Source organism: Nerophis lumbriciformis, linkage group LG09, assembly GCF_033978685.3.
Source record: "Nerophis lumbriciformis linkage group LG09, RoL_Nlum_v2.1, whole genome shotgun sequence".
NCBI lineage: Eukaryota > Metazoa > Chordata > Actinopteri > Syngnathiformes > Syngnathidae > Nerophis > Nerophis lumbriciformis.
Window position 1 is genome coordinate 39913606 of NC_084556.2, and position 25338 is coordinate 39938943.

The 25338-nt window shown below is 37.8% G+C and overlaps 1 protein-coding gene across 3 annotated transcripts in view; it reads left to right on the forward strand.

Annotated features, from left to right (window-relative positions):
- map6a (microtubule-associated protein 6a) overlaps positions 1–25338 on the forward strand; it is a 69735-nt gene that overhangs the window by 30820 nt on the left and 13577 nt on the right. For 2 of the 3 annotated variants that reach the window (XR_009815483.1, XM_061963166.1), the window contains exons 2-3: positions 12822–13035; positions 16476–16647. Coding sequence is in view for 2 of the 3 variants with exons in the window: in XM_061963166.1 (XP_061819150.1) it covers positions 12822–13035; positions 16476–16647 (386 nt within the window). In the remaining variant the exon portion in view is untranslated. Of the gene's footprint in view, positions 1–12821; positions 13036–16475; positions 16685–25338 lie in introns of all 3 variants that reach the window. The other variant, XM_061963165.1, reaches the window with a different exon arrangement.

Consider the following 25338-nt stretch of genomic DNA (forward strand, 5'->3'; position numbering starts at 1 on the left):
GATAATACAAGTATGTTTAATACATATAGTTAATATTGTTAACAAGTTAAAGGTGTTTAAAGATAATGCAAGCATGTTTAATACATATAGTTAATATTGTTAACAAGTTAAAGGTGGTTAAAGATAATACAAGCATGTTTAACACATATAGTTAATATTGTTAACAAGTTAAAGGTGTTTAATGATAATACAAGCATGTTTAATACATATAGTTAATATTATTAATAAGTTAAAGGTGTTTAAAGATAATACAAGCATGTTTAACACATATAGTTAATATTGTTAACAAGTTAAAGGTGTTTAATGATAATACAAGCATGTTTAACACATATAGTTAATATTGTTAATAAGTTAAAGGTGTTTAAAGATAATGCAAGCATGTTTAACACATATAGTTAATATTGTTAACAAGTTAAGGTGTTTAAAGATAATACAGGCATGTTTAACACATATAGATTCCTTTCTTTCATGAAGACAAGAATATAAGTTGGTGTATTACCTGATTGTGATGACTTGCATTGATTGGAATCCAGTCGGTAATTTTAATGAGCTGGCAGCAGCCAGTGTCATCTCAGAAGACCCTCGGGTGCCGTGAATGTCAATCAAGTGACGAAAGTGACGTCATAGTGAAGATTTATAATCGCTCATTTTTAGGACTATTTTTTTAATGCCTGGCTGGTGATCGACTGACACACCCTCCGAGATCGACCGGTAGCTCGCGATCGACGTAATGAGCACCCCTGATTTAACCAAACAATTTAGTTAATAGTTGTGTGCCGGGGAATTTCACTCAGTCCTGTTACCCTAAGTCAGGGGTCGCCAACCTGTCGATCTTAATCGACCAGTCGATTTTTAAGACTCTACCGGTTGATAGCAAAAATATTAAAATTTTTTTTTTATTACCGTATTTTTCGGACTATAAGTCGCTCCGGAGTATACGTCGCACCGGCCGAAAATGCACAATAAAGAAGGAAAAAAACATATATACGTCGCATTGGAGTATAAGTCGCATTTTTGGGGGAAATTTATTTGATAAAATCCAACACCAAGAATAGACATTTGAAAGGCAATTTAAAATAAATAAAGAATAATGAACAACAGGCTGAATAAGTGTACGCCATATGAGGCATAAATAACCAACTGAGAACGTGCCTGGTATGTTAACGCAACACATCATGGCAAGAGTCATTCAAATAACTATAACATATAGAACATGCTATACGTTTACCAAACAAACTGTCACTCCCGATCGCTAAATCCCATGAAATCTTTTTCCTCGCTAGCGTCCTTTCTTTCTGCTGCCCGATTGCTGTTCTCTGCAGCATATTTCACTACGTCCAGCTTGTAATCTGCAGTATATGATTTCCTTTTCGGTGCCATTTTAGTTCAGTCCTTCTCAGTTTTTATAAGTTACCGCGAATGTTGATGTGATCCATTTTAATAGCTCCTGCAGTAGCGTATAGAATATAGCAGTTAGCATATCATGGCCCACAATGCACTTCTGCCATGACTCGCCCCCGCCGAATTCTTATTGGTTGGCGTGTGAGTGACGATTGCGGACATTTTCTTCGTCGCTCACGCGAATGAGATAAATAATATTATTTGATATTTTACAATAATGTGTTAATAATTTCACACATAAGTCGCTCCGGAGTATATGTCGAACCCACGGCCAAACTATGAAAAAAATGTCGACTTATAGTCCGAAAAATACGGTAATATGATATCAGTGACACCACCACCCACAGAGTGACCAACAGACCCGTCAACCTGCACGCATTTTAACCCCTGAACACGTCCGCACGCCTCTGGTTCTCTGCCCTCAGCCTCTCATCCCACCACCCGTAGTACCGCCGCACACTTCGCCTGATCGTCTCGCAAACGCGCATGGCTTGACGTGCACAAAAATCACTGAGCTGCAACAACGCATTAATGCTGGGTGTTGCATCATTTTCTAGCATCCAACATCAAACAACTCTTCCTTCAGCCAAGACCATCATCGCTCGCCTGTCACGGGATGCTAAAAAGTCAAATACAAGTGTCCGTGAACATTGCTCCAAAGTACGGATTTTGTGTTGATTTATTGTGCATACAAAAGTAAACACTGACATGAGCAAAGGCAGTAATACATGATAAAACAAGACGGCTGCTAAAGAAGGACTTCCTCGTTCATTCTCTCTTAATCAAACACGAAAAAACAGCCAGGTGAACTGCTGATTTTACTACTTCCGGCGCTGCCGTGAGACAACAGTGTGACTCCTGTCCCATATGTGAACAAAGGATACACAAATATAATGCAGTACTAAAACTATAGTGGCCATAAACAGTTAGCTTCTACAGCTGAGGGGCCCAAAATGCAGCACAGAGGCCGTCTGTGGTCTGTGACTCGTTTGTCATTCAAACATTCACAAAAAGCAAGAAGCACAGCGAGAAAACCCCCAAAATGTTGACATCAGCCATTAAAGACAACACAAAGCTTTGTCGTTTAAAAACAAAAAAATATAAATCAATGTGTATATATTTATATATACAGTATATACACACACACACACACACACACACACGCACACACACACACACACACACACACACACACGGTATGAACATTTTTTTATCAGGGTTATTATGACCAACATCATCATTATTATAATTAGTATCGCGGTATTTTTAAATTTGCTCAAAATTTTCAAAAACTACCTCTACTGAAATCTTTTAACCAAAATGTATTTAAAAAAACACAAACAACACATTCAAAATGTATGTATGTACCTCAAGTAGAAAAATGTATGTGCATATGAAAGCAACACAAGCATTATAAACAAAGTAATATGGCAGAAACAAAATAAAAACATAAACAAATCAAAATAAGTGTGAACATTTTGCAAGACGGCACCTAATGGACATAAAACGTAACTGCACTTTTTGCCCAGATAGATAAACATTGTGTTCATAGATGAGATCTAGTCTTATACATAGGGCGGCATGATTAGTGTCAAAATAATAATTAAGATTTATCTATCAATATTGAAATCCCAATCACTAATCATGTATATTCATTAGGTTTGGTAATACAGTGTTGTGATGGGGTGTGAATGTGACGGCATCATGTAAATTTTAATATCTAACAAAAAGGCTATAGATAAATGTTATCCATATATTTAAAGACACATATTTGTGTTTTTGTTCATTAATAGTATCAACGTGTCAGCTTTTTCTCATTACATAATGCCCTTATCTCTATTTTTTCATTTTCATAGAGAGAGATATTTTTTAAGTTATGTACATTTACGTGTACTAATGTATGTGCATCTGACCACAGAATTTCCCTCCAGAAGATCTTATCTTTGTCCATGTGATGTCAAATGAAACAAAAATGTTGCTGTTTGGCCACAATACCCAGCAATATGTTTGGAGGAGAAGAGGTGAGGCCTTTAATCCCAGGAATATCATGCCTACTGTGGTGGTAGTATAATGTTCTGGACCTGTTTTGCTGCCAATGGAACTGGTGCTTTACAGGGAGTAAATGGGACAATGAAAAAGAAGGAGGATTACCTCCAAATTCTTCGGGACAACCTAAAATCATCAGCCCGGAGGTTGGGTCTTGGGCGCAGTTGGGTGTTCCAACAGGACAATGACCCCAAGAACACGTCAAATCAGGCTAGGGTTACGGTTTTAGAATGGCCTTCCCAAAGTCCTGACTTAAAAGTGTGGACAATGCTGAAGAAACAAGTCCATGTCAGAAAACCAACAAATGTAACTGAACTGCACCAATTTTGTCAAGAAGAGTGGTCAAAAATTCAACCAGAAGCTTGCCAAAAGCTTGTGGATGGCTACCAAAAGCGCCTTATTGCAATGAAACTTGCCAAGGGGCATATAACCAAATATTAACATTGCTGTATGTATACTTTTGACCCATCAGAATTGGTCACACTTTCAGTAGACTCATAATAAATTCATAAAAGAACCACACTTCATGAATGTTTTTTGTGACCAACAAGTATGTGCTCCAATCACTCTATCACAAAAAAATAAGAGTTGTAGAAATGATTGGAAACTCAAGACGGCCATAACATTGTTCTTAACAAGTGTATGTAAACTTTTGACCACGACTGTATACTGTATATTTGTTATATTTTTTGTGTTTGATTAACAGGGGATGAACGAGGAAGTCCTTTTTAATCTGCCGCATTGTTTTATCATGTATTATTGCCTTTGCACATGTCGATGTTTACTTTTATATGCACAATAAATCAACACACAATCCGTACTTTGGAGAAATGTTCACGGACTCTAGTGTTTGGCTTTTTAGCTTCCTGTGACAGGCAAGCAATGCTGGTTGTGGTTGAGTTGTTTGATGTTGGATGCTAGAAAATGTTGCAACAACCAGCCTTAATGTATTGTTGCAGCTCAATGATTATTGTGCACATCATGCCATGTGCGTTTGCACGACGAGCGGGTGAAGTGTGCAACCGTACTCCGGGGGTGGGGCCACGGTGTCGAGATCAGCGGGATGACATGCTGAAGAGAGAGGGGCGAGGCATGCAGGCGTGTTCATGGGTTAAAATGTTTGCTTGTTGACGGGTCTGTTGGTCACCCTCCGGGTAGGGGTGTCACTGATGTCATATTATTACAGACAAATCCATCATGACTAATCAGTGCATCGAAATTTGATGACGTCATCCAATATCAGCGCTCATATTTGATATATAGATAGATAGATAGATAGTACTATATTGATTACTTCAGGAGAGTTCCCTCAGGAAAATGTAAATTCCAGCAGCAGTGTACATAATTGAGAATGAATTTAAAAAGTAAAAAGTCAATAATGGGGGGAAAAATGGAAATAAAATAGAAAATATAACAATAAGAATAAAAATAAAAAGCAACAATATAATAAAAACAATAACAACTTGGTCGCTTCTAGTGTGATTGTAACTAAATTAATGTACAGGATTTGTGTGTAGTCACTACTCTCTCGAATGACGAACTGAATCGTGTGTTTACTCTGCTGTTGTGGTCTTGTGATGCAGCTGTCAATGTAAACCCCAGACACCCTTGTCCAGGGATCACCCAAAAAGGTGTTTGTTTGGGTGAAACTAATTCATTACAGTGATGGAATAAGCATTCCTCTGAAAAAACGGATCTGTTTTCACAAACTTTTAGAGCCAGGCTGGTACCATATATGATTAGTCTGTTTTTGCAAAGAAACATTGTTTGGAGTTACCCGTTTTTGCAGTGACATTTCTACAAAATTATCACTATTACATTTTTGTAATACATGCGCATTTTTCAAATTGAGACTATCATTTTGATTGATAGAAATGTTTCAATTGCAACCCACATCAGCAGTATGGCTGTTTTTACGAGGGGAGGAGTATATTTACAGCTAGAATTCACCAAGTCAAGTATTTCATATATATATATATATATATATATATATATATACACACATATATAAGAAATACTTGACCTTCAGTGAATTCTAGCTATATATATATATATATATATATATATATATATATATATATATATATATATATATATATATATATATATATATATAAATAAGAGAAATACTTGAATTTCAGTGTTCATTTATTTACATATATACACACACATAACACTCATCTACTCATTGTTGAGTTAAGGGTTGAATTGTCCATCCTTGTTCTATTCTCTGTCACTATTTTTCTAACCATGCTGAACACCCTCTCTGATGATGCATTCTGCTTCGTCTCCTTGTTGTGTGCGCAGTTGTGCGCTGCACTCTCTAAAAGCCCTGGATGTTAATGTCACATATGTATGTACACTAGATTGTTTAAGAGAGTCACAACATTGTCGTTTACGGCAGATGAACTGCTTTACGGTAGACGAAAACGTGACTGCTGTTGTTGTGTGTTGTTGCCGCGCTGGGAGGACGTTAATGAAACTGCCTAACAATAAACCCACATAAGAAACTAAGAACTCGCCCTCGACCATTCTACAGTTATAACGTGATTGGGCAGGCACGCTGTTTATATTGTGGGAAAGCGGACGTAAAAACAGGCTGTCAAAACGTCACTCAGGTCCGCCTGAATTTCGGGAGATTTTCGGGCGAAAATTTGTCCCGGGAGGTTTTCGGGAGAAGCGCTGAATTTCGGGAGTCTCCCAGAAAATCCGTGAGGGTTTGGCAAGTATACGATTGGCCCCCCCAAACTTTTGCCAGTGTGGCGAGTCAGGGTACTGCTTTGGCAATGGAGAATCTAAGCCACCATCTTATCTTTTCTCTATTTTAGAGTCCACTGATTTAGAAAAATAATGCCAATATCAATAAAGATGTTGTTAATGTGTAAATTATACAGTGTACAAACTAAAATTATTATACTTTGATGACAATTATAATCAGACAAAACTCAGGATGGAGGTGTAACAAAATACATACATTTTTTTTCCGATTCATTTCTATGACTGGTTCTGACTGAAATCTTGTGGTTTTTGGCCTGTATCTTGGGACTTATATCCTGAGTTTGTAAACAATGACAAAAAGGCCAAAATATTTTTTTTGAAGTAAATCCTATCGATCCGACCACTGTGGTATCGACCGAATGCTATACTAGTTGGTATTGTTACTGGATATATTTGTATTAATCCACACACCTTTGTTTACATTCAATAGCTCTAGCTTGCAGTAAGCGGTTAGCATATCTTCCTCAATGTGTAGTGTAGCATGTTTAGCTATTCGGACAGCTAGACGTCTTGGCTATAAGTAGAAAGAACCACAGAGTATCTAACTCTCTCATACAGTAGGTGCCTTGTATTGATTTTTCCCACTCATGAAAGTACATTTTGTTGTAATGAGTTAGCAGGACACAAGCCAAGAATTGACTGTTGCTATTTGCATTGCTGCCTAATGTAGCACTTTCCTTTATTCACACAATAACCTGAAACCTTTACTGTTGTTAGCAGTTGTGTTGTGATTGTGTCTACTGGAGAAGTTTGTGTGACAGGCATGTTTTTTTCCCTCGCCACATTGCGCTTCAAATATTGAGGCTCCACTTTTTAAAAGCATATTCTGCATATTGTTGGCCTAAACTAAGTGCTAGGTTAATTGTATGTATGTATTCTATGTATTACAATACATATTCTGTCAAGGATCGTGTGGTGACTGTCTGTGCACCAGTCTCCCCACGTAAAACAAATTCACGCACAGGGATCCTCCATAAAGGGATACACCCCTACCAGGAGGATCGTCATACTCGTTCGAGTGACCACCGATGACAATACAGTATTGTAATACATACAGCTAAACTTAGCTGTGACTGTCAAGTTGACCAAGTTTTTGTAAAATAATATTTTACCAATGATTTTGTTGATAACACTACAGGTGATCTACTTATAACCGACATTGGTATCATCTGCCAGTTTTCGCAATATATGATGGAAACTACAAAAACAGGAACATAGACGACAAAAATACATTTCGAAAACTAAGCACAAAGAAGAGTATGATTGCTTTCAAAAATGAGCTGGAAAAGCAAAACTGGGGCAATGTGTACAATGAAAATAATGTCGATGAAGCATATGGTAAACACGTTCATAATTCTTCATGACAAACATTGTCTATGGAGACAACTCAGTTGAAAACAGAGAAAGAGCAATCAAACTTGGATGACAAAAGGTCTAAAAAGTATTTGTAATAAGAACAATACATTATATAGAAAATGTATAACACAAAGAACTACACAGGCAGAAAATAAGTTAAACAATTTTAAAAAAACAAGCTAACATACTACAAACATGTAGAAAATAATATTACAGTCAATTATTAGACAGGAACAGAAACAATGAGAGAGCAACATGGGGCGTCCTCAATAGCATTATTAAAAATGGCACTAAGAGGGATTACCCCCAATACTTCTTAGACGGAAATATAAATAATGACAACATGAAGGAAATAGTTGAAAGCTTCAATAATTACTTTGTAAATATTGGACCAAATTGGAAGAAAGGGCTCCAGACCCAGTTTCAACTGAGGACTTCAATGACACCATAGATATAAATCCCAACTCAATGTTCCTCACGAAAATGACACAAGAAGAAATAGTTAAAATCGTGAAAAAATGCAAATATAAGACTTCAATCGATAGTAATAGAATTGACATGGAAACAATAAAAAGGGTTATTGAAGAGATCTCAGGACCATTAATGTATATTAGTAACCTATCATTTCAAACGGGCAAATTCCCAAACAAAATTAAAAAAGATAAAGTTGTGCCAATTTATAAGACTGGAGACAAACACCAATTTACCAATTACAGACCTGTTTCATCACTGCCACAATTTTCCCAAATCATTGAAAAACTGTTCAATAACAGATTGGAGCGTTTCATAAACAAATATAGAATACTCGCTGAGAACCAATATGGATACAGAGCTAATATTTCAACTTCGATGGCTTTAATCGAAATAAAATAGGACATTACTAATGCAATAGATGGTAAACAGGCCCTGTGATGAGGTGGCGACTTGTCCAGGGTGTACCCCGCCTTCCGCCCGAATGTAGCTGAGATAGGCTCCAGCGCCCTCCGCAACCCCAAAGGGAAGAAGCGGTAGAAAATGGATGGATGGATAGATGGTAAACAGTGTGCAGCGGCAGTGTTTATAGATCTAACTAAAGCATTTAGATAGATAGATAGTACTTTATTGATTCCTTCAGGAGAGTTCCCTCGGGAAAATTAAAAAAAAAAAATTACACAATTAATCACAATATTTTCATCAAAAAAGTAGAACATATGGCGTCAGAGGGTTGGTGGGTTATTGGAGACTCCAATTCTGTTGAAATTTAGCCAATCTTAAAAAGAGAGATACCCTCTGCCATCAACAACCTGACAAATGGAAAAAGCCCAGGGCTAGATAATATTTACTCTGAGAACATGAAAACTGGTGGTGAGCATCTCATCCACGCACTACATAACCCATTCAACTGCAACCTAACAACAGGGAAAATACCACAACTTTTCAAAAAAACTCTCATTGTTGTTATGTACTTAAAGGTGGCAGACTAGACTGTAGCAATTATCACCCAATAAGCTTACTAAGCCACGTCTACAAACTCTTTGTTAGTATTATTGCAACCCGAACCAAAGCTGCTTACCAACCAGGCAGAGGAACCATTAAGCAAATATTAGTTCTGCAACAAATAATAAAAAAATGTCCATATAATTTAACAATCCCATGCATATTACTTTCATTGACTTTACAAAAGCCTTTGATAGCATGAAACCTTTCTGCCCATGGAGCCTGCTAAAACATCAATCAACAAAAAATACATACACCTCTTAAAACAATCAAATGGAAACTCAAAATCATTATTTAAAACAAATACTGGAAGATCACAAAAGGAGTTAAACAAGGTGTTGTTTTTTCTGCTATCCTATTCTGCATCGTCATTGCAGCATTTATACTTCAAATTAAAAATGAATGCCCATCTGGCTTCTCGATCGGTGTCCACACTCTTTCTAACCTGATCTAGGCAGAATACATTGCCGTCATCAGTAACGCACGTCACAAACTACGAACATTCCTTCATCTTCTAGCTAACTATGCTGCCGAAGTAAGCCTGAAAATGAATGTCTCCAAAACCAAGTGCATGACAACTGATAAAATCAACACAAACCTTCATCTCACCATTTATCACCATCAAATCTCTCAAGCAACTGGATTTTTCTACAGACTGGTCACCGTCCAGCATCCAATTGGCCTAGAAGCAGCTTTTAATAAGAATAAAGCAGCACTAACGTCACAAAGGATATCATATAATCTAAAATCAAATATCTTTAACACGTGATACCTGTAACTCTATGGATTTAATTGGACCTTGAAATCATTGCTAAAAAGAGTCGTTTTCCAAAATCAGATGATGAGATTCATGACAAACGAAAGACTATCTGACTTTAATATGCGAATTAAAGACCCTCTTCATATAACAAAGTTAATTCCCATTACACCCACAAATAAATCCAAAGTCTTGAAGCTCTACGGCAGGGGTGCTCACACTTTTTCTGCAGGCGAGCTACTTTTCAATTGATCAAGTCGTGGGGATCTACCTCATTCATATATATAATTTATATTGACTTATTTATGAAATATATGTTTTTGTTAACAAGTTAAAAGTGTTTAATGATAATACAAGCATGTTTAACACATATAGTTAATATTGTTAAAAAAATAAAGGTGTTTAATGATAATACAAGTATGTTTAATACATATAGTTAATATTGTTAACAAGTTAAAGGTGTTTAAAGATAATGCAAGCATGTTTAACACATATAGTTAATATTGTTAACAAGTTAAAGGTGTTTAATGATAATACAAGCATGTTTAACACATAGCTAATATTGTTAATAAATTAAAGGTGTTTAATGATAATACAAGAATGTTTAATACATATAGTTAATATTGTTAACAAGTTAAAGATGTTTAAAGATAATGCAAGCATGTTTAACACATATAGTTAATATTGGTAATAAGTTAAAGGTGGTTAAAGATAATACAAGCATGTTTAACACATATAGTTAATATTGTTAACAACTTAAAGGTGTTTAAAGATAATACAAGCATGTTTAACACATATAGTTAATATTGTTAACAACTTAAAGGTGGTTAAAGATAATACAAGCATGTTTAACACATATAGTTAATATTGTTAACAACTTAAAGGTGGTTAAAGATAATACAAGCATGTTTAACAGATATAGTTAATATTGTTAACAACTTAAAGGTGTTTAAAGATAGTACAAGCATGTTTAACACATATAGTTAATATTGTTAACAAGTTAAAGGTGTTTAATGATAATACAAGCATGTTTAACACATAGTTAATATTGTTAATAAGTTAAAGGTGTTTAAAGATAATACAAGCATGTTTAACACATATAGATTCATTTCTTTCATGAAGACAAGAATATAAGTTGGTGTATTACCTGATTCTGATGACTTGCATTGATAGGAATCAGACAGTGGTGCTGATAAGGTCCGCATTTTCGAATGGAGGAGAAAAAAAGTCCTCTTTGCTGTCCAATACCACGTGAAAGTGGTTGGTTTTTGGCATCTTATTTGTCCAGCTTCCGTACTCCTTTGTATACACTTTACAAGAAATACATTGTCGGCAAACTCCGTCGCTTGCTAGCTTGTGCACGCCAGCTTTCTGAGACTCTTATTTTGAGCTTTTATTGTGCAATTGTGCAGTCGGTCTTTGGAGTTTTGACGACAGGTACGGCGCCACAGTCTGTTGAAATAAAGTGTTTCTCGCCTTCCAGTCGGTAATTTTAATGAGCTGGCAGCAGCCGGCGTCATCTCAGAAGACCCTCGGGTGCCGTGAATGTCAATCAAGTGACGAAAGTGACGTCATAGTGAAGATTTATGATCGCTCATTTTTAGGACTATTTTTTTAATGCCTGGCTGGTGATCGACTGACACACCCTCCGCGATCGACCTGTAGCTCGCGATCGACGTAATGAGCACCCCTGCTCTACGGTCACACCAAACACTCTACTCTAGGTATAAACAAAATCTGCCTCAAAAAAATGATAGAAGGAAGAAGAAGCAGAGGAAAACAACCAAAACGCTGGCGAGACAACATCTGTTAATGGACTGAACAAAAACTGATGTCGCTGAACACTGCTGTCAAAGACAGAAATTTATTGAGACGGATAACACTTGCTGATGCGCAGTCTGCCAAAGGCAGAGAAGGTGAATGATGATCAGGGATGGATACCGTTCACGTTTGAACTGATATGGTACCAATTCCTGATACCTGGGAATCAGTACCTGTTTGCAACAGTACCAATTGTTGCTATTTTTGTGTGTGTTATTTAATATTAATTGTTTTTGATATTATAAAACCTAATTTTATTGCAACATTTAAAAATGAGCTGATTATGATAACTGATGTCCAGTTGTTTTATCGCTCTCATTTGCAAGTATGACATTAAGTTGCAATCACAGTTGCAAGTCCAAGTTGTTAAATGGCAGTAGTGTATAGTTTATAGTTGAAGTTGTAATTTTCAATAACACATAACACTTTTGGAGGTATTGAAATCACAGGGTGAAATCGCTAATGCTAATCAGTAGCATGTCAATAGCAAAGCCAATGTATATTAGCATCAAGCCAACACATTTTTGGAAAAGTGGAGCCATTGGTGCTTTTTTGGGTCAATGTTTTTGTTAGCATTGTTGCAACATTACCTAGAGGTAATTTGACTGAGTCCGCTCTCAGTGCTCCTGGAGTGATTGCTAAATGCCGAAGCGTGAAGAGCCAACTGAGTCGGCGACCAGGCGTGACATCATGCGCAACCCTTAACATGGCACAAAATTACCGGAGTCGATACACATCCCTACCAGCGGGTACTATAATTTACAGTAGAACCCACTCAAGGCTACTATTGCGTGAAGCGAGTGTAAAAGTGACTACATGGGTGTTATTTCATGTTTTGATGGCTATAATTATGTTAAAAAAACCTATTTAGAAGATTTAAACAGTTATTGTACGCTCTTACTATGAAAATATTCAATTTATCAATAATCTTACTTTGCAAAAATGTGTTCACCCCAGTCAAAGCCTGGAACCAAACAGCTGCGATAAATGAGGGAAAACTTTAATGAGTAGAGATTATGAATACTTTTCTGAAGAGACACAATTAATTTGTGTGCTTTAGGGACACATAACTCACTGGTTTGTTGACTAGTTGGGGGTCAAATACTTATTACCCTCAATTGGATACACATAAATATATAGCTTTTATTTAATGTTATGATGATGCCATTTTTTCTTCTTTCCACAGAACGGAATTTAAGGCTTACAGAGATGTAAAGCCTGCAAAGATGATACGAGCTAAGTCTCAGTACCTGCCTCCTGATGAGAAAACCAGGCTGGAGACCAGCTATAGTGCGACGTTCAAGGGACAAGCCCCGGTGCTGCCCACTGACAACAAGGCCCTGGAAAGGAGGAAGATACGCAGTTTGTACAGCGAGCCATACTTTGACTACACCAAACAGGTGAGCATGGACTTTGTTTGAGGTGTGTTTCACACAGAGCTGGTATGCTAGGGCCCACTAAGGAATAATCTGATACTGTCAGAAATTGCCCGTGAATGCTGAGAGAAGATAGATTAAAAATTCAAAATGAAAAATAATTGAGGGCTAAAATGCTTCGTAAGCGTTATAAAGTGGTGCCAGGTTGGGGATTAATATACATATCCTTGACTGCACGAAATGGAGTCATTAGTGCTCTCTGCTGGCTGCTACCAAATATTGCACCCTCATTTTTCCCTTCCATTTCTTCAAGTAGCTAATAATAAAAGGGGCTGTTTGCAACAGTTCCACAGATGCTTAGAGGGCACCAACTTTCCAATGTATTTTACGAAGTACATCCCCCTCTCTTACGGCTTCTCGTACGTAATGACTTAATTACATTCGTATGTAAAACATGCACGCGCCTTAGCTTTAAGTGTTGTTAGCTAATAGTAGCAATTTGGATAGCTAGCGTTAGCTGTCATTGAATATATATTCTATCATAACAACAACATGACTGCAAATTGTTTGTTGCTTCTCTTGGACTGCTCTTGCATGTGTGCACGCGCTCGCTGCGCGTATGTGTTGACGAGACCGGGTGAGTGACCGCCGTAATCCCGCTGTAATCACATTTTATTCGAGCCAATAAAACATTTAATTACATAAACTTTGTAATTGTGAAAATTAAAGACAATTGTCAAACAAATGTGTTCAGTTCAACCACTAATGTTAAGTTAAAGTTAAAGTACCACTGATAGTCACACACACACACACACACTAATGCTAACATAAGCTAGCTGGTAGTGTTCTTTATATTTTTTGCTTTGTAAAATGTAACTGTGAGGAAGTTGCAAACAGCACCCTGAACTTGATCATAGGAGGGGTGTAACAGTACAGTAGTACCTCATCTTACAAGCTGAATCAGTTTTTGTAACTCAAACACTCTTATCTCAAATCAACATCGACCATTAAAATTAATTGGAAATTTTATTCTCCATTGTTTCATGGATAAATGTGCACCCTTTACATATTATTTTCAAGTTTTTCGCTGGCGTTATCGACTCATTCTGCTTCAGTATGGTGCACATTAGCCGTGCTACGCTCCAACTTCTTCACCAAGTCGACTTCACGTGACGTCATGTTTTTGATGATTTCTTTCTTTAATACATCCACTTCTATTTATCAGAGGTGGGAAAAAAAATACCAGCTGCGCTGTGCAATGTGTCGTGGTATGACTCCTTCGCTGTTAGGGGTTAGTGTTGCGTTAAGAAGTGGAGAACATTTTTTGATATTTAAGTGGCAAGGAAATTGATCCACTCTTTGTACAAATGCAATACAGTGTTCCCTCGATTATTGCGGGGTTCCGTTCCGTTCTTTTATTTTCTACTGCATTTTAAATTAATCATTGAACGACGTAAAATATGTAATGTAATGTATCACAATATATCGGCATGTTACAATATCGCATTACCTTATCGTATCATGACTCAAGTATCGGGATACGTACCGTATTGTCCTTCACACTCACTTTCTTCCTTCCAATGTTTGGAAAAACAAAGTTATGTCCATTTGTAGCTATAAGCTAATGCTGGCGACTAAGCAACCTATTGTTTTCAAACAAGAAAATTTCCAAAGAAAATGAAAATAGCAAAAGTTGCAAAAGACTGGATACAAACATCAGTTTACAAACTATACACTAGTTTTCTTACTTCCACAATTTTAGGAAATTATTGGAAAATTGTTCAATAACAGATTGGACAAATTCATGAATGTAAGTGAAACACTCACGGAGAACCAATACGGATACAGAGCCAACATCTCAACATCGATGGCATTAATCGAAATAACGGAAGAGATTACCAATGCAAAAGATGGTGTGCAGCTGCACTGTTTATGGATCTAACAAAAGCATTAGACACAATTAATCATAATTATTACATTATAATGATATAGTATAAAAGGGCTGGTGTTGAACTGCATAGGACGCTACTTAACCAACAGGAAGCAATACATCTACAGTGTTAAATATATCTTGCGTTGACCCCTCGGATCACTACTGGGACCAACATTGTTCAAAGTCTATATAAACATCTGTAAAGTTACAAAAGACTTAAAGTTAGTATTATTTGTTCAGGAGAAAAATCATAAAAGCTAATACAAATAACAGAAGAAATAAACAAATTAAAGAGATGGTTTGACAAAAACAGAATCAAAACAGTAAAATTTAAATAATGCTATTCGGGCAGAGAAAGTCAAACACAAATAAATGGAGAAGACATTGACTGACAGAGTAAAATAAATACATTTTTAAGTTTAATAATAGATGATACAATGAACTGGAAATCTCATGTAAAACAAAACAAAACATAAAATAGCAAGACACACGTCAATAATGAATACAGCAAAATATGATCTTGACCAAGAATCACTCCATATTCTCTGCTGCTCGCTAGTGTTACCATATCTGAGTTATTGTGTAGAAATATGGGGAAATAACGACAAAAGTACACTGCATCCACTAACTGTGTTACAAAGGAAGTCAGAATAATACATAATGTTGGATATAGACAACACTCAAACCCTTTATTTATTGAATCAAAAATATTGAAATTCAATGACTTGGTGCATTTGCAAGTAACTAAAATTATGTACAAAGCAAACTATAACCTGCTACCCAAGAATGTACAACAATTTTTCTCAACAAAAGAGGAGAAATATAACTTTAGAGAAAAATTGAATTCAAAACATTTGTATGCACGTACAACACTTAAGAGCATATTAGAATGTGGAATTAAATTATGGAAGTACAAAGAAGAAGAATCCTGATACAAATTTTAAACTTAATAAAAAAATGACATAATTTTATTAATCTCTATGTAAATTACAATTTATTTAAATAATTATTGAGAACTTCATTACAGTGTTTATCATTTATGGATTTAAATTGTGTACAAATTGAAAAAAGGAAGAACAAATCAGGTACAGGAAGTGAACAAATGTGTTAGTAATTGCAATGAAATGTAAAAAGGGGTAGGATTAAATAAGCTCTGCTTCTTCCTACTAGATTTCAGGCGTATTATAACGAGAAACTGGAAATATGTGATGCATCATATTGTAACTGTATGCTTGTTCGAAATAAACTTACCCCATAAACCATAAGACCAGATGTTTTGGCCGGATTTTAGGGGGCTTTTAGGTTTGAATGAGCCAATTATTGCGCGGAGTATGAGTGTTACTGACTAACATTATACTGAGTACTTGTGTCAGGATTCACACCGTGAATATTCTACTTCCCATCAATATCTTTAGATCTCTCAGCATTCACACAGTATCTTTCAGGGCAAATTGTTTATCCCAAAACACAGTTGTAGAAATGAACAGACCTTAAACTGAGGCATTTTGTGTCTGATGTCCAACGTCCTCAGGTGGACAGGTATAGTGCCCCTCGCTCTAAAGCCAAAAAGCCTGCGGCAGCCGGCCAGGTCAGGCCAGTGAGGAAAGCCAAAGATAAGCAGAGCACCGCGCCGAGAGGCTCCAAGGCGACGACTTTGGAGAACCAGCCCGTGAACCGTCCTGCGGTGGGCGACAAGGAGAAAAGTAAAGAGATGAACAACAAACTGGCTGAGGCAAAAGAGTAAAAATCATTTAGCACTACTTATAATCTTTTGTTGGTGGGATGAAATTAACACAGAGGCTGCAAAATTTATCTTCTGCTTTCACTTAAGTCATCTTTCTTCTGCTTCGCTCACATTGGCCACTCCCTTGCCTCCTCTTTTTTGTACCATTAAAAAAAGAAGTTAGGACATTGATCTGTTGTCGAATCACTGTAAAGAGTGGGCTTGAGTGTATTCTTCCTCTTTCCTGTTATATGTTGTCACTCCTACTCTGCTCGCCTCCATCCCCTGGTTGCCAGGGCGACGGGCCGCCGGCTCGCCAATGCAATGGCTGCTGTTGCATGAGCCCGACCAAACACGGGTGACTTGTATCAGGTTTATCAAAGATATGTCTTTCTTAAGATTGAAGGGATTATTTGAAACTAAAGTAATGATAAAATACTTGAAGATGATGACAAATCTTTGATAAAAAAAAAAGTGATATCTGTCTTGCATCTCTCAGCCTTGGTTATCATCTTTGCTGCTGTTGATCTCTTCATGCTTTACCTCTGGCTGTGTTCCTCTTTGACACTGTAACAATTATTTGTATTTACTCTTGGTTGTTTTTGCAATTCCCTCATTCATACTGTGGTTGTTTGACTTACTTCAGTGCTACTTTGTAACCCAATTTAGTGCCAGCAGACAATCTGGGTCACTGTTAACTGATGATGCATCACACATAACTCATGCTTATATGCTATAAATATTCCCTTAGAGGTCCATTTAAAATTAGAATTACATCTTCACAGGTTATAAAAGGGAAGAGTATATTCAGTCGCTTTCAGTCTCTGTGGCCGCAAACGCAGTGACATTATTAGCGAGGCTGATCTCTCTTTTCGGATTTTCTGGTATGCACGCAGGCCGTGGTGAGCATAACCGGTGGGATTAAAATGCCAAGGAAAGAAAGTTGACATTTTATGAGGCTGCTCCATGCTTCAGAGCTGTGCTTTACCTTATAGATGACCACATAACTTTTTTCACGTGTTACGTTACAGTCTGATTGCAGAAGTAGATTCCATTCATTTTTTTAACCAACATTTTTACACAAAATGTTTATATGTGTGCAAACAGAAATCACATGTACATAAGTATTCACAACCTTTGTCATAGTCAAAATCCACTGAATCGGTGCCATTTTCTACTTTTAACTCGCTCAAAATATATCTAAATGTCCATGACTCGAAATGTGCATTGGTCCATCTAAGGCAACTCGATTTACTTTGTGTATGCAATTCCTAAACTAAAGATGACTCATTTGGGTAACAGGACTGAAAGTAACAGAGTGAGTTTTCAGCATAGTAGGTATACAAAATAAAGACTGAACTTACTTTTGGCCTTCCTATGGCCGGCAGAGGATGTGAATGACTCAACTACTTGCGGACCATGTGACTTGTGGAATATTCCAAAGTTTTCAGAGGGGTTATGGTGCCTGGCTAACAGGACTGAATGAAAACCCAGAAACGACACTAACGTGTGAATTTAAACTAGGTGTGTCTTGATACAACTTTTGATACTGTAGCCTTTAGTATTGGCTAATACCGATATTGATCCAATGTGATATCAGCAAGAATCATACATACTTCTATTATTTTGTAGTGTGGAATTTTAGACAAAGTGAAATTAGTCCTACAGAAGAACAATGCTAGGTATGAAAAACACTAACCTATTTATTATTGACCGTTTGGAATGGACTTAAATTATTTATATTTATTTATTTACATTTATATATTGGTGTTTTAGACTGCAATATTGTTCAATAAAGGACACTTATTTCATAGGTTTAGCTTCTGTGCTATTGTATGCTAAGCTGTTGTGTAGCTGCTAGTTCCTACTAGACTACCATATTTACCTCTTGTAAATGATTTGACTAAAATACTAGAAAATACCAACTTTGTGTGCTTATTGGAGGACATTTCAATGTTAACTGGCTGTCCAGCTATGCACAAGTAAACACGCTGCGGTACGTCTTGTACCGGATATTTTAGATGCCAGCTGATATAATCCGATCATTATATTGGATCAATATCCGATATCAATTTTGGACCGGGGAACTCCTAGTCTTAACTTGTTCGAGTTTTGTTTTGTTTTATTTAAGACAATACACTTAAAGTATGTTTGTGATTAGGATTAACAAAGATATCTAAAAAAAATATGCCATATGATTTTATTTCATCGTAAAGTCTATTTTTAGGAAGTGGAGACAGACAGCGCAAGTGTTTTTGCAGTGATTAAGGCAGGTTAAGTAAACCTTTAAAATTGTATTAATTAAATGTGTAATCAGACCAATGTAAAGGTCTCTTTGCTTAAAAGGGAACTGCATTCTTTTTGGAACTTTGCCTATTGTTCATAGTGATTATGAAAGACGAGACGACAGATTTATATATTTTTTAAATGCATTCTAACTCGTAAATAAACACAAATAAAAAATTGCTTACAATTGAGCCAGTGGGAGGTCCTCTATTCCGCCCATAAAGCCCTCTAAATAACCCTCCAAAAACCGCCAACAGTACTCCATTTACATTTCATGACTTGAATATTAACCAAGTATCAGTGATATTATTATTATAAGCGTTAATGCAGACAAATTATTTACAGCATCACTGTGATCACTAGCTTATTTTTTCAATTATCTTTTTATTTTTTATTTTATTTATTTTTTATACATTGTAGCACTTTGAGGTTGTTTACTCAATATAAAGCGCTTTTTACAAATACAATCTATTATTATTATTATTATTATTATTATTATGCTGCTATGTTGACATCACTGCGTTCTCGCGTCAAAGCTCGTTGAAGTTTATTATTTATTAATCTAGATCATAGATGATGCCTCTCACGTGGATAGTAGGAAGATGAGGACGTGATCCAACAAGTTGGTACACTTTGACCGCCAATGTAGACACGGTAATGGCTAGAAAGACACGGAAAGTCGATTGGTTCCATTCCCCTTTTATTTGTGAGGATTGTGAGTCATTCTTCATCTGAAAGGGAAAAAGAGTCTATCAGTCAGCATCCTAATGACAGCAGACATTGTGCAATAGGTGATGTCTTAATATGTTTGTTGGCTCTCATGAAGTCTGCGATGAATAGTAATCAATGAATTTGTCGAAGAAAAAAGCGAACTTTGTGATGTTTTTTAGATGAATTATTATATATATTATATACAGTATATGCCTGATACTACATTACATATATATAGCTCGGTTGGTAGAGTGGCCGTGCCAGCAACTTGAGGGTTGCAGGTTCGATCCCCGCTTCCGCCATCCTAGTCACTGCCGTTGTGTCCTTGGGCAAGACACTTTACCCACCTGCTCCCAGTGCCACCCACACTGGTTTAAATGTATCTTAGATATTGGGTTTCACTATGTAAAAGCGCTTTGAGTCACTAGAGAAAAGCGCTATATAAATATAATTCACTTCACTTCACTTACGTCAAATATATGAAACCATAATGGAGGTATTTAGATGTTTTTTTAAGTGCTTTATAGGCAGAATAGAGCGACTCCCTTAAGCTCTATTGTAAGCGGACTTTTGATCATATGTATTTAATACTTGGAATGCATAAACAAAAAGAAAAACATAAGTGTTCTTGTCTTACATAAGGATTGTGAATGACAGGCAAAATGTATTTTAAAAAAAGTGCTGTTCTTCAATAATAAGATATATTTTACAGTTAGTTTTATCCAGCACTTTATCCACAAATGGCACCGATTCAGGGGAATGACCGTGCTGCAGCTATTTTTTTTTTTTGTTCACCTCTGGTAAAGTCCGTTCATTAAACATGATTTGGAAAGGCACACACTTGTCTACAGTACATTTTTAAGGTTTTTCTAATAGTTCTTGTTAGAATTAGATTTATAAGCTAGTACGTTGAGTAGTGTGTTTGAAAGCTGAGTTATCTTTGTCTGGCAAGTGAAAGCTGGTATTTGTTGTGTACAAAATGTGTATGAGGTATCAATGAAGCAGAGCAGGTCGCAAATGTAAAGCTTTGACCTCCATTTTCCATGTGTTGGATAGAGAAGGGAACATGATGTCGTTTTGTAACGTTGTGTCTGTTTTAAATAATTGTTACCACGCTTAGATGCGCCGAGCCAATGTTATCTTATATTAGAGCCATCTTTCACTACTAAGCACATGATCCTAAACTGACAGCTGCATGTACAGTAGAACCTTGAACGTCAAACATACAGCATTGCAGTTGCTGATTAAACCATCATGAAAACCTTTACCTTGACAGTCATGTGGCTTTTTTATGTTTTTAATGGTTTAGTATTCAACACGTGCTGTCCGATATTACAATGTGTATTGTAATACGACATAAAAATGCATATTGTATAATAAATAGTACTTCTCTATTGTATATATCGTAATTTTCTCCTCGCTGTTGACTTTGACCTGAGCCATGGAATATCACACCCACATTTGGGTATCAGATGGACTCAGCAAAATGGATTAACCAATTTAGATTCTGCTGAGAAAACCAACACAACCTCGCTTCCGGCAGATGACGGACCAAGTCATGTTATGAATAAACAGGAAAATGGCGAATTATGTGTGCGGCAAAAATCACGGTCGGGAATGAAAAGCTGGACATGGTCAGTTCCTTTACCTACCTCAAAAGTTTTGATAGCAGATATGGTGGAGCAACTACAGACGTTCAGTGGACTGGGGAGGCCTTAACTGCCATATCTAGTCATCCACCTCGATTGACGTACGGACCAAAACCCAGCTGTTCTAGCCGTTAGAGTTGATCTCTCGCTCAACGGCTGTAATGCAACTTTAATTTTTTCGAACTACAATGCCTGATCCAAGTACTCAGAGTAACGTACCTCAAACGCTTTACAGACAAACTACACTTTGTAAAACAAACCTCAGACTCAATGCCCTTGTTGCAGAACATTGAATGCGTTCTCCTGCTATTAGTCCATCCAAAACCTTCACGGAACAACTCCAAAGGTTGAATGACCACCAAATCATTCAGACGGAATTACAGAGCAATGGCCAGAACTGAGGAACTACACTGGTGTTGAATAGATTAGGTTACCGTTTCCGGACTATAAAGCGCACCTAAATATAAGCCGCACCCGCTTAGTTTTTTGGACCAATTCTATATTGTACCTATGTTGGCTGCACACGTCTATAGGCTGTAACACGACAGACAGCTTACCAAAAAAGCCATTGAGTGCTGTTTTCGTTTCCTCCTCACCCAGCAGCCTTGTTTTCACTGTGACTTTGGTCTCAAGAAAAAGTTGCCTCTAAGCTTGTGCCGTATGCCTCTTTTTCAACATGCAGCAGTCAGACCTTTCGAAACCCGTTGGTGATCGTGGATTTGTGTTCCAAGCATCGGCTTGAATTCCTTTTTCAATAGCCAGGTCGATCGCCTTCAATTTGAATTGTGTGCATTTCGTCGTGTCTTCGCCGGGATGAGGGTGAGTCCACAACACGCTAAATGGCTAACTGAATGATTGTGTGGTGCGTTTGATTAAATGTGAACAATATAATTGGTCCGCCACGACCCGTCCGTCAATTTCATTGGTCTGATGTGATGAGGCTGAATTTCTTGGCAGCATGACGTTTGTGAACCCTGTAAAAAAAAAAAACTTTAACTAGCCACAGCATCGTTTCAACCATTCAAAGTGTGGGGAAAAAATTGTGGCTTATAGTCCGGAAATTACGGTAGATCTAACTTTATTGATCCCTCGTGCGTGTGGAAAATGAAGGTTCCAGTAGCAGCAACGCCGTACGCCGTAAATAGGACACCAGTAATAGTGGCCTAGTGGTTAGAGTGTCCGCCCTGAGATCGGTAGGTTGTAAATTCAAACCCCGGCCGAGTCATACCAAAGACTATAAAAATGGGACCCATTACCTCCCTGCTTGGCACTCAGCATTAAGGGTTGGAATTGGGGGTTAAATCACCAAAAATGATTCCCGGGCGCGGCCACCGCTGCTGCCCACTGCTCCCCTCACCTCCCAGGGGGTGATGAAGGGTGATGGGTCAAATGCAGAGAATAATTTCGCCACACCTAGTGTGTGTGTGACAATCATTGGTACTTTAACTTTATCTTTAACAGCATGTAAAAATAGAATAACAAAGTGCTAATGAGCTGCTTAAAATACAATACAAAATATGCATAGCAAAACCCAAAGTATGGTAATTACAAGTTTTAAAACAGCTCGGGAGGATCCAAGTCCAAATCCACTGACACGTGGGTGGGAGATGCGTCTCTTCACATTAAGTTGGCGTACGGGGTTCTACTGTATATCATGAGTTTACTGTGTATGCCCACATTTCTTCTTTTGGTTCAAACTAGGATAATGCTGTTTTAGATTGAATCCGTTTGTGCCACACACACACACACACACACACACACACACACACACACACACACACACACACACACACACACACACACACACACGCACACACAACATCCCCTTTTTCTGTGTGCAACCATCACCCTCTACATGTCCATAAATGTCCAATCAGAGCCGAGCGCCGGACTAATTAGCATTTTGCAGCGTTTGGGTGAGGGTCGCTTTGTCACGTGACATTGGGGGTGGGGCCACTTCATGTAAACAGTCCTTGGTATGCCACACACACACGGTGCTATCTTTGTGATCTAACTCAAAGAAGGATAGAAAGTTATGTCTTGGCAAAAAACAAAAAACAAAAAAAACCTCTAGAATTGACTGTGACGTATTGTTTATGCTTGCTCATATATAAAGACACAAATAAACGGGCCAAAAAAAGCACACAAAAGGTGTCTCCTGACTTATTGCTCTCAAAGTGGAAGATGAGTGGTTGCAGGTGTCTGTCAGAATTCCCTCTGTCCCATCTTTGTTTTTGTGAGATCAAAAACTTATATCCACATGGAAGAGAACTTTCTTTCTATTCTTATGTAAGATTGCACCGCAATCTAGCATGAACTCTGGCATTCTCTGTCAGCTGCATGTTGCCTTCATGCCAGAACAATATACCACAATATATTACATCATGTCTCCAAGGCAGGGGTGTCCAAATGCAGAAACATTCAAGTCTACATTATGTACATACAAAATGCAAAATCAATGTACAGTGCTTAAAAGGAGTTATAAGACCACATGTCCTGGTAATATTTTTGTAAATACCGTATTTTCCGGACCATAGGGTGCACCGGATTATAGGGCGCACTACCCATGAATGGTCTACATAACATGCAATGGTGGTTCTCTGCATAGATTATGTTTCACAGATCATCTTTAAGCCGCTTTCTGACAGTCGCTTCCGGATGCGCCGTTTTGTGGGCGGTCTTATTTACGTGGTTCAACTTCGGCAGCGTCTTCTCCCCGCCATCTTTGTTGTAGCGTGCAAGGACGGCAGTGGAAGAAGTGTCAAAAGATGGAGCTAACTGTTTTAATGACATTCAGACTTGACTTAAATCAATAACGGAGCAGCATCTCCTCATCCGGAAACAACCACACCGGAAATGTGTCCCGTGAAAAATCGTCCGACCGGAACGCTAATAACTAAAGTTCTTTGGGTGAATAATGTAAACCCACTACACCGGTATGTTTTAGCGCTTTCATGGCGAGTTTAGTGACAGATATAAGTAAGAACTTTACACTACTTTATATTAGAAATGGCAACAGCGGAGGATGAATTTCACATAAAAAGAAGATCGAGGAAAAAGAAGAAGCTTATCGACTACGGCGTCGGCGCTGACGTGCACATTTTTGCAGGATTTATGCAGATCCCAAATACAGATCAATCAATCAATCAATCAATCAATGTTTATTTATATAGCCCTAAATCATAAGTGTCTCAAAGGGCTGCACAAGCCACAACGACATCCTCGGTATAGCCCACATAAGGGCAAGGAAAAACTCACCCCAGTGGGACGTCGATGTGAATGACTATGAGAAACCTTGGAGAGGACCGCATATGTGGGTAACACCCCCCCCCTCTAGGGAGACCGAATGTAATGGATGTCGAGTGGGTCTAACATAATATTGTGAGAGTCCAGTCCATAGTGGATCCAGCATAACAGTAAGAGTCCAGTCCACAGTGGGGTCAGCAGGAAACCATCCCGAGCGGAGACGGGTCAGTAGCGCAGAGATGTTCCCAACCGATATACAGGCGAGCGGTCCACCCCGGGTCCCGACCCCGGACAGCCAGCACCCCATCCATGGCCACCGGATCTGTGTGTCTCCCCTTCCACAAGGGATAGGGGGGAGCAGAGGAGAAAAGAAAAGAAACGGCAGATCAAGTGGTCTAAAAAAAGGGGGGCTATTCAAAGGCTAGAGTATACAAATGAGTTTTGAGATGGGACTTAAATGTTTCTACTGAGGTAGCATCTCTAACTGTTACCGGGAGGGCATTCCATAGTGCTGGAGCCCGAATAGAAAACGCTCTACAGCCCGCAGACTTTTTTTGGGCTCTGGGAATCACTAATAAGCCGGAGTTCTTTGAACGCAGATTTCTTGCCGGGACATATGGTACAATACAATCGGCAAGATAGGCTGGAGCTAGACCGTGTAGTATTTTATACGTAAGTAGTAAAACCTTAAAGTCGCATCTTAAGTGCACAGGAAGCCAGTGCAGGTGAGCCAGTATAGGCGTAATATGATCAAACTTTCTTGTTCTTGTCAAAAGTCT